The sequence below is a fragment of the Sorex araneus genome, chromosome X (genome assembly GCF_027595985.1).
Source record: "Sorex araneus isolate mSorAra2 chromosome X, mSorAra2.pri, whole genome shotgun sequence".
Taxonomy (NCBI): domain Eukaryota; kingdom Metazoa; phylum Chordata; class Mammalia; order Eulipotyphla; family Soricidae; genus Sorex; species Sorex araneus.
The window spans coordinates 288236518-288251427 of NC_073313.1; the positions used below are offsets into that span (position 1 = coordinate 288236518).

Here is a 14910-nt window from a genome sequence, read left to right on the forward strand (position 1 = left end):
CTGCTGTTTGGAATAATCTGAATGAAACTGTGGAGAGTTTTACATGGAATATGGAGAACATTTTATCCCATGAAATAAATTAGATGGAGGAAAGAGTATATGTATACGATTTCATTCATAGCTGACCCATAGAGAAATGGGGTGAAAATGGACGAACGAAGTAAAATTAAAATTAACTTTTAGACTATAAGATCAAATTTAGTGGTCACCAGAAGGGAAGAGAGGGTGGGGTGAAGAAATTGGGTGAAGGACAGTGAGTGGCTGATGGAGAGAGGAAACGGCGCTTTAGCAATGGACTCGGGAGCCCAGACAGCTGCTGATTCAGGACGGTTGCACCGAAGACTGACGGAAGCTAAAGTGGGAGTCTCTCCCATGGAAAGTGAGTCACGTGCTTAGACAGAATTCACACTTCAATATGTGTGCCATCCCTAAGGGTTTCAGACTCAGATGAGAAGGCACAGAGGCCCCCCCGGGCCAGTCTGCCCTCGCTCCACTCTGCGGAGTGGAAGCCCCATGGAGAGGACGGCCTTGTCCCCAGCAGACCCCGCACGGCTGTGCCCTGTCTTTTGGTGGCCAGCAGCCCTGCTGTCCGTCCTGATGGGCCGAGCGCAGAGCTGTTCAGGAAGACCAGGTCAGCTCAGATTATCTTCCTGGTAGTCGTTTGCTGTCATCATTCAATCTGAGGAAGAGCCATGGGCCCAAAGTTTGAGTTACTCCTTCTCTGGGTGCGCTATCCTATCGGGAAAGAAAAGTGCTCGGTGCCGAGCAGCCCCTGCGCTTTGTCTTGCCCCCAGAGAGACTTTGTGAAGTCGTTGGCTGGCTCTGCTTGTGAGGGAGGCTGATTCTTGTTCCCACAATTGCTTGTCACTCTATCACCTGTCAGGGAAAGCCTGTCCCCATTTCCACTTCAGTCCATCGCAATATCACGCTGCCATGTCTGTGGACTCTACCATCCGGACACGTCTGTGTACATGTCACCTTGTCATACGTAACTCTGCCCCACCCCAGCTGTAAATTCCCAGTGCAAACTGTTCCCCAGTGCTGGGGCCTCTGAGCAGTTGTAAACTGAGCCTTCGGGAGGGTGGAGGCAGGCGTTAATGGGGTGAGGTGGGGTAGGGTGGGGTGGGAGGGGCTGGGCTCAGCTTTGGTTGCCTCCACTAGGCTGGAATCAATGCTAAATAAATTCGCTTTTCCCTTAAAAAAAAAAGAGGAAGAAGAAGAAGAAGGAAAGAAAGTCCTGAGTCTACAGTTTCGGGGAGTGAGCCCTTACTCAGAGGAATAGGAGTGAGAGCTGACGCCTACTGGACTCACTGTTTAGAAGGTCCCCCTGAGAGCTCTGGCATGCAGCAGGCGTGAAGCACTCGCATCTCTACTCTCCTGGGTCCTTGCAGTGATGCTATGAAGTAGATACTCATCTGTGTTCATGGACAAGAAGCCGAGGCAGACAAGTTACATTCACACAGCAAATGGTGGGACTGGGATATAAACAAGTTGACTCTCAAACTTGGTGCTCAATCTCTTCAGAATTCTATAGAACATAAGCAGAGCTAAATGTCCTCAGGGTGACTGGCTGGCTTGTAAGGGATAGAATGAAGAACTGCAAGGCAGTGGTCAGGCGTCATGGACACTTCTAGAGGGGGCCGGAAGGGCCCGAGGCATTAGCCCTGCAGCGGCAATACCCGTCTTGGTCCGTGTCTCAGGCCACACACCAGGGCTCCGCTCTCCACTGAAACCGGGATCCATTCATCCCTGGACCCCAGACAGGTAGCAAGCAGCAGGAATTTCTCTCTTCCCTGAGATTATCAAGCTCACAGTCTGTTTCCTTCCTGCCACTAGAAGCTAGACGTGGCAAGCGTTCACACAGTAATATTTCCTGATGAACTATTCTAGAGCATTCTTTGTCAACTTGACAGAGAAAAGACAAAAGAAGAAAATGCCTCAACGTAGAAAATGATTTTAAAGTAAAACCAAAAGTGTGTCATGGGGGTGATACCAACACACTTCTGCTCTTTGAGTTAATGAGAGCGCAAGAGAGGTGCTGGGGAGGGGCAGGGGGAGGCAAGGCTGGGGCTGAGGAGCTTCTGGGAGAAAACTTCCAGGAAAGATCATGGATGCAAGTCCCCTGTCTTGGACAGAATGGGCAAGGAGCATGGCAGGGGCAAGACCAAACAAAAAACCCAAAATATGTATGATCTGTGTTTCTTTATGACATTTCAGAAAGTTAGCTTTCTGGAGAGCTTTTCTGATCTTTTTTTTTTCTTTCTTTCTTTCTTTCTGGGTCGCACCCAGCAATGCACAGGGGTTACTCCTGGCTCTGCACTCAGGAATTACTCCTGATGGTGCTCAGGGGACCGTATGGGATGCTGGGAATTAAACCCGGGTCAGCCACAAGCAAAGCAAATGCCCTACCCGCTGTGCTATCGCTCCAGCCAAGTTTTCTGATTCTTTAATGATTGGTGGTGTCGGTCTGAAGAGCCGGACCATGCTCCGCTCCAAAGATGAAGCCCCACCTCATGCCCGGAGCACATTGCCCACATGCCCAGTGCTCGGGGGCAAGCTCGCCGGGAGCAGTTGCACATGCCTGTTGTCAAGGGGGCTCAGAGTGATAAGCAAAGTCACCCATGTGCCTCAAAGGAGATTATCAAGGGATTATAGAGCTGGGGAAGCCTACAGGCCAGGCAACATCTCCATGTACGCAAGAGTGAAAGTTTCAGTCAGAAATATAAAATCAGACTGGAGCCATAGCACAGCAGAGAGGGTATTTGCCTTGCACGCAGCTGACCCAGGTTTGATCCCCAGCCCCCGTATGGTCCCCTGAGCACCGCCAGGAGTAATTCCTGAGTGCAGAGCCAGGAGTAACCCCTGAGCATCACCAGGTGTGACCCAGAAACAAAACAAAACATAATAGTATAAAATCAAAGTGGACCATGAGGTCCAGTGCCTTGGGCAGGGTCTGAGGAAGAAGAGGTCACCGAGAAGGCCAGACAGAGCCCTGGCTATGTCAGCTAACACACAGCCTGAGGCAAGGCCGCTGCGTCCCCTTGCCTGCACTCACCTGCTGGGAAAGCCCAGCCTTGGGGGTGCGGAAGGGGTCTCCCCCACGCTGCAGCTACCCCACGCAGCAGAGTCTGGGAAGGCTTGTTTGTCAGTCTAGCCCATGAAGGTGCCCCCGAAATGCCCGCTGCTCGTGAGACGGGGCCTTGCACACCCTCTCTCAGCCTTCTGGATCCCCTCCTCTGAAGTGCTTGCTCGGGTATCTTCTGGAAGTGTGGGGTTTTTGCTCCCACAAAAGTGACTTGAAAGCACTCATTTTATTTTCTGGGCACCGGCCTGCTCTCCGGAATCATTTGAATCACCCCTGGCCACTGGAGCTGAGGACCACAGGGGCAGGAGAGCCCATACTGAACAGAGGGACGCAGGTGTGGCTCACACTCACTCCCGGCTCAGGCACAGGCTGCAGCACGCAAGGAAGCGGGCAGCGGGCCTGTTGACCGGGCTGGGCAGGCTGCCTGTGAGAGGGAGAGACTCCCCCTGTACCCCGTGGCTAACAGGGAAAACACGGGGCCCCCACTCCAGCAGAGACGCACAAACGCCTTCTCTCCCTACTCACCGACTCCTCTCCCCAGCGTCTTTGGATGGACCAGGAGATTGTTGTGTAGTTGGTGCATTTGTGTCATAAATGATTCTTCACAATTCGAAGATGGGAAGCCTTCTCTACAAACAACGCGTTTGGTTGTAGCAAGTTTGATTCTGAATCTGAACTTCATTAAAGCTTCTCAGCAGTTTGCCAGACCTGCCTGCCCCTTCTCCACTCAGACAGGGCCCTCGAGGCTGTTCAGCCAGGTGGAACCTGGTGCACTCACTACACCTGCTGGTCCAAGGCGGGAGGGAGTTTTCCTTCATCTCCGCACTGGCCAATCCCCCTGACCCCCCAGGTCCCTGGGAGAAGCATCCGCCTCTGAAATTGCAGTTTGGGGACACATCAGCAGTGGCTTCCAGACCGGGAAATGCTCTTCCTGATAGTCAGCTGTACACTGCCCCCCACCACCGTCCATAATCAGTGTTATTTTAAATAAGCAGAGCTCAGCTCACTCAAGGGACAGTTCCGTCGCAGATATGAGTCACTCTCCTGTACACACTAGGGTCTAAGTTTTCACATTAGCATTGTTCGCCATCGATTTTCAGCCTATGGAGTGACAGAGTAGTATTGGCTTAACCACTGTGGAGAAGCTTGGCCGCAAGCCTGGTCCAGCCCTTTGCCCGTACTCCCACACTCACCTCTGCTCTCTGCAGAGCTTGCCAGGCCTTCCCCACCCCTCCACTCCCCCGCACTGGGCCATGGGCTCCTACTGGCCTCTGAGCAGAGCCTTGGGCTACATAATCACCATTTTTCAGACTCTGAAATGTCTTTCTGGCGCATTAGCCATTCTCAAGTGAGCTAGAGGGAGTGGGCTTTAAATAACGCTTTAAAGGAGGGACCTGTGAGGAAGGCTGCCCTGCTCGTCAGGGTACTGTGTCCGCCCAGAGGGAGGATGACAGGTGCCCCCATGGCCATCCTTGGCGGCCCCGGAAGCTGTCTGTAGGCAGGGGTGTGTGGGGAGAGTCCCCTCTGTTCTGTTATGTTCCTCCGGCACCCGAGATGGGTGAGCATAGTGTAGTGGGAGTGAGCGTCTCCTCTCCCATCCTGGTTCTGCCCCTTGCCTCCTCTCTGACCTTGCTTGCTTGCCCCCATCCCCCACCTGCCTCCCCTCATCCCTCTGTCCCCACACCCTAAAGGGTCGCTCCCTCAGGGGTGCTGCAACAGGGACCCAGCATTGGGGGTTGTGTGAGCATTCTGTGCCGTGTTCCCTGGAAACCCTGCTTGACTCTATCTGAGAGGAAGGTGTCACTTGAGCTCTCTGTGTGCTTCTCCTGAAGGCCACTGACCATTCTCAGCCAAGATGTGGGGCAGTGGGCTGGGCCACGCAGGAGTTGGTATCCACAGCAAGACCATCTCGGCTCATTTCGTGAATGGCACCCAACACCAGTCACCTGCTGGTGCCCCTTGAGCCCTGGCCCAGCTCCTTGAACCCTCACAGTTTTCTCACTCTGCAAAGAGCAGCTCACAGGGGCCAGTGCCCGCTCTCGAACCAATCTCTCCAGCACCTCGCACCGCTGAGACTGGCACGCCACAGAGATTCAAAACAGCCAGTGTTGGCAGGGACGTGAGGAAAAGTCACTTCTGCTACTGTCGGTGGAATGCCAGCTGGCCCGGCCTTCTGGAAAACAATAGGGGAGCACCTCAAGAACACTAGAAACCAATCCTCCACTTGACCCAGCAATTCCACGCCTGGGCATTTACCCCAAGGGCCCAAAACTCTATGCAGAAAAGACATTTTCACTCCTATACTCAATGCAACACTATTCACAATAGCCCAAAGGAAACAACCCAAGTGTCCAAGAATAGATGCCTGGATAAAGAAGCTGTGGTACAAATATACAATCTACTTATACAACATACTTATACTTGGCCATAAGAGAGACTGAAACCTTGCGATCCCCTGCTACAAAGGTGGGTCTGAAGAGCATCATGCTCACTGAAGTCAGCCAGGCAGGGAGGGACAAATACAGGATGCTCTCCCTTGTATGCAGCATATAAAGAAACATCGTAAGAGAATACCAAATGCCCCAAGGCAATGTAACTAAGAACTGGTCCTTAGCAGGAGGCGTGTCACTGTAGGGTGAGGGGCTCACATCACAGGCAGAGTGGGCGCAAGATGGTGGGACAGTTGCAGAGGGACACTTGGGGGAGGGTGCTGTGTTGGAATGCTTATACATTACCAATATTGTGAATCATGGTGCCTAAAATAAAATTTAGAAAGAAAACTCTCTCTGACTGCCTACCCTCCTGTGTGCTGGGTGGGCTGTTTCCTCTGGGTGGTCCCATCCACCCTCATGCCCGTCACCCGCCATGGTACGAGTCCCAGAGGGTGCTGAGAGCAGGGTTGGGGCCGAGGACAGCTCCGCTGGGGCAGCACAGCTGCTCTGGGGAAGTGAGTAGGGCCCGGAGGATGCGGTGGGGTACACGGCACAGAATGTTCCAGGTGAGGGAGGGCCTGGAGGAAGGCTCGGAAGGAAGCAAGGATCTGGCAGTCTGAAGAAAGGAGAGAGAGGACCACGGGCAGGTCCGGCTGTCCTGAGAGCAAGCTGAAGTTGGCGCACGGCTTCCTCAGAGCAGGAATGTGTTTGTTTGGTGCTCAGGGCTTCCTCCTGGCTCTGCACTCAGCAGTTACTCCGGGCTGGCTTGGCAGATTGTATCAAACATGGGTCAGTCACGTGACAGCAAATACCCTGCCTGCTGGGCTATCGCTCCAGCCCATAGCATGGCAACTTTTAAGCCTTGACCTGAGACAAGTCTCCTTCTGGCTGCTGGTGAAGGAAAACTTAGAAATCAAAGCCAGTGTGGGAATACCCATCATCCAGATATGACAGGACGGTGAGTGAGGGCCCGGGCATAGGGACAGAGAGGCCGGTGGCTCTGGGTGAATGGGCTTGGGCACGACAGCCCCACGCACTTGGGTCTGTTTGGAGTGTGGGGTGCAGGTGGCAGGCAGTTATCCAGGAAGCACCTGGAGTCTGGCCAGCTGGAACTGATTGGCAGATCCTTCAGTGGGGATGGAGAGCAGAGGGGACAAGATGTGGTCCAGGGCAGTGGGGAATCTACCCCACAGGAACCCTGGAGCATACAGACAAATGTTTGAAGTAGAGGACATGCTGGAAATGTCCTTCCCCCTCTCTGCTGTGAGCATCTTCCCTGCAGACTCCTGTCCACAGCCACCAGCCACCCTGGCCACTCCCTGGGCACCCACCAGAAGTTGATGCAAGAAGAGTTAGTTATGCAAATACCACCTGACCCTACTCATGGTGCTGAAACAAACACAGAGCTGAGTCCAATCAATGATAACAAGCTTTCTACAACCATAAGACCCATCACCGAGCCCAGAAGGGATGGAGAAAGAATTTGGGTAGAGGCATTGCATAAATGGTCAGCTGGTTTTAAAAAAGTACAGCAGAAATGACATCTGCACTTTTATGTTTATTGAAGTACTACTAAAATAGCCAGAATCTGGAAAAAAACAGAGTGTCCGAGAACAGATAACTGCCTAAAGAAACTTTGCTATATATACACAATGGAATACTATGCAGCTGTAGAAAAGATGAAACCATGAAATTTGCATATAAGTAGATGGACATGGAGAGTATCATGCTACATGAAATGAGTCAGAAAGAGAGGGTCAGGCATAGAATGACTTCACTCATTTGTGGAATATAAAGTAACATAATAGAAGACTAACAGCCAAAGATAGTAGAGATAAGGACCAGGAGGATTGCTGCTTGTTACCTGTATTGCAAACCATAACACCCAAAAGGAAGGGAAGAGTAAGAAGGAATGCGCCTGCCACAGAGGCAGGAGATGGGAAGGGGTGGGAGTGGCGGGAGGGATACTGGGAACATTGGTGGTGGAGAATGGGCACTGGTGGAGGGATGGGTACTCAATCATTGTATAACTGAAACATAATCACAAAATTTTGTAAGTCTGTAACTGTATCTCACAGTGGTTCATTAAAAATAAAATTTAAATAAATAATAAATAAATAAATGGTCAGCTGGGTGGTGACAGACAGCACTGGGTGTGGGTGCTGGGTTACTGGGCGCAGCAGCACTCGCCCGGGAAGTCTGACATAGGCTGGTGTCTCATGACGAGTACCAACAGACACTGGCAGAAGATGGTGTTATTTGTTGAATTGCTTCCTTTTCCCCCACATCCTGAAGACAAGGCAAGGCCAGATGAGGGCACAGACCTGGCCTGGGTGAGATCCCACCCCCCCCTAAGCAGCCCCCCTCCTCCCACATTGCAGGGGCCCGTCACCTGCCAGTAGCCCTCAGTCTGGACAGCACAAGGGGACACCCTTTCTGTTGCCATGAGCTGTTCCACCCGGCGGCCACTCCTGACGGCCTCCTTTGGGGTGTGAGGAGGTCCTCAGAGAGGACTAAGGACACAGTGGGCCTGACACCCACTTCCCTGGGGCAGCATCCCAGGCCAGAATCAGGCAGGTGAGCCCAGAGTCAGCGTCCCAAAGAGGGTCACAGCGTTCCTGCAGCTCCCAAACCCCCGACCGCTCGTCCCAGAATCCAGCTCTGGCTCGAATGAGCATTCAGATCTGCGTAGCTTTCATTTCTCATTCTCACTGAGCGTGTATCTTTTTCCCTTTATTTTATTTTTCAGTCGGATGTCATGGATCAGAATTTGTTAAATTTCCTTCCCGAGCAAGAACACTCCGAAGTGTACAAGATCCTTTCCTCCCATCTGCTCGTGGCGGATTCCCCCACCCCGGAATACTTAAAATGTAAGTTCAGCTTCACTAACTTCACAAAATATGAATCATTTTACCTTTGAAAGGGGGATAACATGAACTAGGAAGGGAAGACCAATTTTGAAAATAATCTTCCTGTGACTCAGAACATGGTTGAGATCTGGAGAGGTATATTTTAAGCTTTAAGCTAAAATTGGCTCTGGAAAGATGTAAGACATTGAGCTTTTATGTGGAAAATTTGAAAGCATGGAGTTTAAGAATAGCACTTGTCTCACATGTAATACAAAATTCCCTTTTTTAAAGGCCTTCTTGTAAGAAACAGTGCAATAATCAATTGTCTGCTTTAGAACAATCGGCCTCTTTTAGAGGGCACTGAGCTCGCTGTGTGATACTTAAGTACCTAAAACCTGGATAATTGGATCAGAACCCAGATTCTCTTCTCCTGAATCTGTCATCTGATTATATACATCTGTGGCCTTTATGGGATTTCAAAGTGTCTTTTAATCAGAGTTGGCAGCCTCGAGAGGAGGCTGGCTGCGTGCCTGTCCAACCGCGTGCCCCTGGCGAAGCTTCCACAGGGATGCAGGTGGCGAAGGTGCCTGTACTTGCCTGAACTTTAGTCCATTTTCCATGATTGATTTGTCCCATTGTACCATTGTACGTCTCACTTGACTCCGAAGTGAAGCAAAACAGCCATATTAAAGAGAGCAACTCTGTACAGAGTAGTTCCTTTTAACGAACCAAAGCTGAAAGCAACTGGGTCCAATCAATGATGACATAACCAACCAGACATATTCGAGAAAATTAAGACAAATGGGGTCAAGCACAAAATTCAAACCCAGCTGTGGTGGGAGGGGTGGGCTGGGTGGAGAGGCTCTAAGCTGTGTCCAGAGCCAGCCGTAATGATAGCATGCCCACCCCCACCCACCAGGAATAGACTGGAAACTAGAGTTTCTCAGAAAGCAGCATTGTTAGTCTGGAGGCTGTAATGCTTAAATCTCTCTCTCTCTCTTCTTCTCGAACGGCCCAGCTGACGACGATCTAGAGTTTTATTGCCATCTTCTCAGAGGCAGCTTGAACCCAAAGGAATTTCCAACTTACGAATACATAAAATTTGTAGGAAATTTTCGCTCTTACAACAATGGTAAGCTTTCATTGTCCTATAATTGCAGCCATGTCTTTTTTTTTTTTTAGTTTTATTGAATCACCATGAGATAGTTAAAAGCTTTCATGTTTGGATTACCATCACACAATGATCAAACACCCATCCCTCCACCAGTGCACATTCCTCACTACCAATATCCTCGATATATGCACCCTTTCCCACCCTCCCCCTGCCTCCATGGCAGACAATATTCCCCACTCTCTCTGTACTTTTGGCCATCATGGCTTGCAACACAGACACTGAGAAGCCATCATGTTTGGTCCATTATCTACTTTCGGCACACATCTCCCATCCCGACTCAAGTGCCCTAGAAAAGATCACTGGTTAAAGAAACTTTGGTACATCTACACAATGGAATACTATGCAGCTGTCAGGAGAGATGAAGTCATGACATTTGCTTATAAATGGATAGACATGGAGAGTATAATGCTAAATGAAATGAGTCAGAAAGAGAGGGACAGACATAGAAGGACTGCACTCATTTGTGGAGTATAGAATATCATCACATGAGGCTGACACCCAAGGACAGTAGATAGGAGGGCCAGAGGATTGCCCCATAGCTGGAAGTCTGCTTTATGCAAGGGAGAAGGCAGCTGGAATAGAGAAGAGATCACTAAGAAAATGATGGCAACTGTGTCTTTTATCATGCAAACGCATACACAGTTGGGGGGCGGGCAGGAGAGTCCTGAAGGAGGATGAAGATCTGCTTTCCACACGTGCATTTAGATTTCCATGTTGCCCAGATGAATCTGGTGCTCATAAGCACCGCTGGATCTGAGGAGAGCGCGCCCACTCCTGCCCGTGCTGGCACAGAGCGGCCCACGGTGCCCGTGTCTGGGCTGTGCTGGGGAAACAGCCGAGAGTTCAGAGAGGACCCTGCTTCCTGGCGGGACCCCCGGGACCTCGCTGCACTGAGGGTCGTCCGTCTCAGGCCAGGAGCACGTTTCGGGGATCTGCTCGCTGCATTGCACGTGAGCACCTGTTCCCTGAGCAGGTTTTGCTCAGCGGCCACAGGCTGCTCAGGCAGGCCTGTCGCCCTTGCTGACCCTGCAGCGACTGTCCGAGCTCCCACTGCCAGGCCACAGCTCCACCCAGGCAGAAAGGCCCCATTTCACTCCTGGCCCAGGCTGATCGGAAGCCTCTGCCTCAGAGCCAGCCCCCGCCCACAGGCCTGCCCCCAAACAAACAGCTCTGAAGGGTCTCACGCTTCATAAAAGCACGGATAGGGTATTCTTCCTGCACTAAGAGATGCCTCAGAGACCTGGGCCCTATGCAAACAGGATGAGCTATGCTGGGAATATCATGTCTCACTCAAGTGAGAGAAGGAATCCGGAGTTCTGACCTCCATCGACGGTCAAAAATCAGGGATGCTGTCTCGTTTGCCAAGGCATCAAAAATCAGATGGGCCGGTCATGTAATGCCATTCAGAGACGACCACTGGACTAGAGCTGTTACCGACTGGATTCCACGGGACGTCAGAAGACCTCGTGACCACCCACCAACTAGATGGTCAGATTTCTTCGTCAAATCCCTGAATGAATGATTTGAGGCTCTTCCTGTTCCTGGAGCAGGCAGATATCATTGGGCTGCACTGGCACACGACAGGGACAAGTGGAGACGTTACTGGCACCCGCTCGAGCAAATTGAAGATCAAAGGGACTACAAGTGATACAAGGGTTATCTAAGACAGTGTTGACAGGGATTTGTGGAAGGTGGGGGGGAATTCCAAAGGCAAACAAATTTGGAAAGATAAGCTGTGGTGGGGAGGGATGGGCCACGGAGTCTAAGGCAGCTGGCGGTGGCAGCACCCACTGGTGGACCTCAGTCAGGTGAGCTCCAGGGTTCTCATTTGGATCAGCCCCAACAGCAGCACCGAGTACTGATGTTGAGACTCAGCAGGGTCCTTCCTCCACCTCGGCAACCTCGTCTTGCATGTTCTTTGCAGAACTGGACACACTTTTTTCAAAAGGCACCGGCTAGATGCGGGGTCCTGCCAAGGGCCCAGAGTTCAGGGCTCAGGCCTGCCTCAGAGCTCCATGGCTGAGCTGGGGCCTTCTGAAGTCTACCTGTGCAGGCCAGCGGGGGTGAGTAGCTGCAAGCAAAGACTTCAGCTTCCCCGGGTGGGCCCCGGGTCTGGGTGAAGCAGGATGAAGCCAAGGCCTGCCGGGGCTGATCCCATGCAGCAGGAGTCCCCCAAACTTCGCCTGTGAGTGTCCGCTGAGGCACATGCATAACTAAGTGGTGGCTCGTGGGTCCAAGAACCTGACTGAAGGGGCATCTTGAACAAGATCAGAAGGCCCCAGGGGATGCCCGCCCTGCAGCCATGATTCACAGGGAAGGCATCTTGCAAGATGCAAATTCCCAGGCACCTCCCAGCGCTTCCTCTGGAGATCTGCTGCTCGAACCGGGCTGGAGCAGAGTAAAAAGACCCGAGGGCTCTGGTGCAAGAGGCTATGGCCTCTGAGAAGTGTTGCCCTGCCCTTGCCAGGCCACCCACCCGCAGGAGTCTTAATGACACCCTCTTGGCTTTAAGGCTGAGCCTCCCAGGCAGCATTGTCCTGAGTTACAGCGTGCACTGCTTGGACTTGCTGGAGATATCGGTGCTCTGGCCACAGTGCCAGAGGTGAGGGTGACTGTGTGAAGGAGGGAGAGCTCTCTGGCCGTTGGGGTGTCCAGGTTCATTGCAGGGAGTTAGGGAGTGCAGAGCCCCTCCCTCCCCCATGCCCGGAACAGTGCCCAGCTAATTGGCAGGACTGGCCAGCGTGTGAACATGGGCAACCGTGAGCTGTTTCCCCTTCCACTGTCCATTGAGACACTGCTGAACATGCTTGGAAACTTCTTGTCACTGATCACAGTTCAGAGGATTTCAAGGAAATAGATTCCTTTCTAGATTTCTGGGGCTTTTTTTTTTTTTAACTAGCTGGGCTTTATTTTTACCTCAAGTTGAGACAGTGTTTGTTTGCCTGGAATAATGTGTGGAAATTATGTGTGACTTTAAAAAAAATAGCTGTTATGCTAAAAATTTGGAATTAAAAGTTGCAAATTTCAAAGTGAGGCAGTTAAAGGAAATTTCTTATAACAAGAGTCTCCAAATTGTGGAATATCTGAAATATAATCCTGACCTAGGTTTAAACAGACAGCAAAAAATCTCAAAGGCAAAGGAATTTCTAAGATGGGACCCCACAAAATCATCAACATTGAACCTTTTTTTTTCTTTTTGCTTTTTGGGTCACACCCAGCAATGCACAGGAGTTACTCCTGGCTCATACGCTCAGGAATTACTCTTGGCAGTGCTCAGGGTACCATATGGGATGCTGAGAATAGAACCTGGGTCAGCCGCATGCAAGGCATGCTATCACTCCAGCCCCAATATTGAACCATTTTAATGTTCAATTCAAACATGATTTTGTTGATTGAGTTCTCAGTAAACACTGAGTAGTGGAATAGTTTCCCCGGGGCCATCGTGGGCCATGAGCTGTGCATTATTTGCTATTTGCAAAGAAGACAGTGGAGACTCATTTTTGTGACCCATAGAATGAGAAGGACAGAGACCGTGTGGGCCTCTCCCTTCTCTGGGCCCGCCAGCCATGACTATAGATGAGTGCCTGTCAGAACTTTGTGGGGTGGGTAAGATGTGACTAGCCAGGTTCAATCCCAGCCAGATAAGGTTCCCTGAGCCCCACTAGGAGAGCTCCCTGAATGCCAAGCCAGGGTCAGCCATGAGATCTGCTGCACGTGGCGTGTGGCCTCCCCAGTAAGAAGGGCCAGTCTTCTCCCTGAACCAATCTTACCATCATGAGCCTGCACTCCAAAGATGCCAAAACAACTCCAGGGGGGGGCAACTTTGGGTGCGGCTGGGGGACACTTTGTTTCTTCACAAAAATCTATTTCCGGGGGCCTCCTAAGGGCAATTCACCCTCGCTCCCCGTTGGTGCCCCCTCAAGTTCCCCCCTCCTGGACTCCCTGGGCCCTTGGAGGCCAGTACCCCACCCCTTTCCTGGGGGGGACAGTGCCAGGGCTGTCCAGACACACTGTCCCGAAGGGGGGTGCTGGGGTGCACCTGAGGCCGCAGACCTCCGCTGGCCGGCAAACTGTCCCTGGCCCTGGATGGTGAGGAGACAGGCCCTGCTGGACGTGTGGGAGGGAGGGGCAGAGCCCCCTTGCCTGCCCTTCAGGAGAGGGAGCTGCCCACCTGGGCGTCTCCAGGCTCACCATGACGCTGCCTCCACATCCCTCGACCCCCAACCTCGACCCACGGGGATGGGCATGCAGTGACCTTTGTCCAGTAGGGACTGGGGTGGCCTCTTCCATCCGCCCCTGTCTTGTTGGCGCCTGAGCTCTTCCTGGTTTGCTACTGAGCTTCTGGGAAGGGAAAGAAGATAGGATTTCTCAGCCAAACCTGGATTTTTCCAGAACTGGTATATCAGGAAACGGGACAAGAAGAAAGTTTCCTTGCAAGCGTCTCACAGTAGGACGCTTCCTACCTGGGTTGCTGAAAGCCCTATGTGGGGATGGGAGACCCCATCCCTGGACTCCTGAAATCCCACTCCCTGCCCGCCCACCTGAAGTCCCTTCCAGGGGGCCCAGTGTCAGCCCACCCGTCCACCTCAGCTTGGCAACTCCTAGAAGTAAAGGGAAATTACTTTATTCCAGTCACTGTGGGTTTTGTAGCAATAATGTTCTTTAAAACCTTGGGGCTGGAGTGATAGCACAGCGGGTAGGGCATTTGCCTTGCATGTGGCCGACCCGGGTTTGATTCCCAGCATCCCATATGGTCCCCTGAGCACCGCCAGGAGTGATTCCTGAGTGCATGAGCCAGGAGTAACTCCTGTGTATCACCAGGTATGACCCAAAAAGAAAAAAAAAAACCTTTGTTTGTTTGTTTGTTTGTTGTGAGGACACACCCAGCTCTCTGCTTCCAAGCTCAGGGATCTCTCCTGACAGCTCGGGGAACCCTGGGTGATGCCCGGGAATAAACCCAGTTGGCCACATGCAAGGCAAGCACCCTACCCACTTCACTATCTTTCTGGTCCTTAAAAAATTTTTGAACAAATATAGTCTCCATATTTTCACTTCTTCAATTAAATAGCCCAAGAGGCCATCCTCCAACCCCTTCTGCCTGCACTTTACACTGGGAAAGAGCTAGCAAGTATTTGTCTAAAGTGTAAGGAAGGGCCAGAGAGATGGAACAGTGGGTAGGGCACTTGCCTAGCCACATGCGCCTGACTCTGATTTGATCCCCACATTCTACATATTCTGAGCCCTGCCAGGATGAGCCCTGAGCACAGAGCTAAGAGTAAGCCCCGAGTACCCCAAACTGACACAGAGCAATAAGGAGCAGCTGTGCGAAGGACCTTGCGACGGTGCCAGGAGCCGCCCCTCCACGCGGCT

The 14910-nt window shown here is 51.8% G+C and overlaps 1 protein-coding gene across 10 annotated transcripts in view; it reads left to right on the plus strand.

Annotated features, from left to right (window-relative positions):
* Positions 1–14910, plus strand: part of NPAS2 (neuronal PAS domain protein 2) — a 160237-nt gene that overhangs the window by 114984 nt on the left and 30343 nt on the right. For all 10 annotated transcript variants that reach the window (XM_055120131.1, XM_055120128.1, XM_055120125.1 and 7 more), the window contains 2 exons: positions 8267–8387; positions 9385–9498. In XM_055120131.1, coding sequence (XP_054976106.1) covers positions 8267–8387; positions 9385–9498 — 235 coding nt within the window. The remainder of the gene's footprint in view (positions 1–8266; positions 8388–9384; positions 9499–14910) is intronic.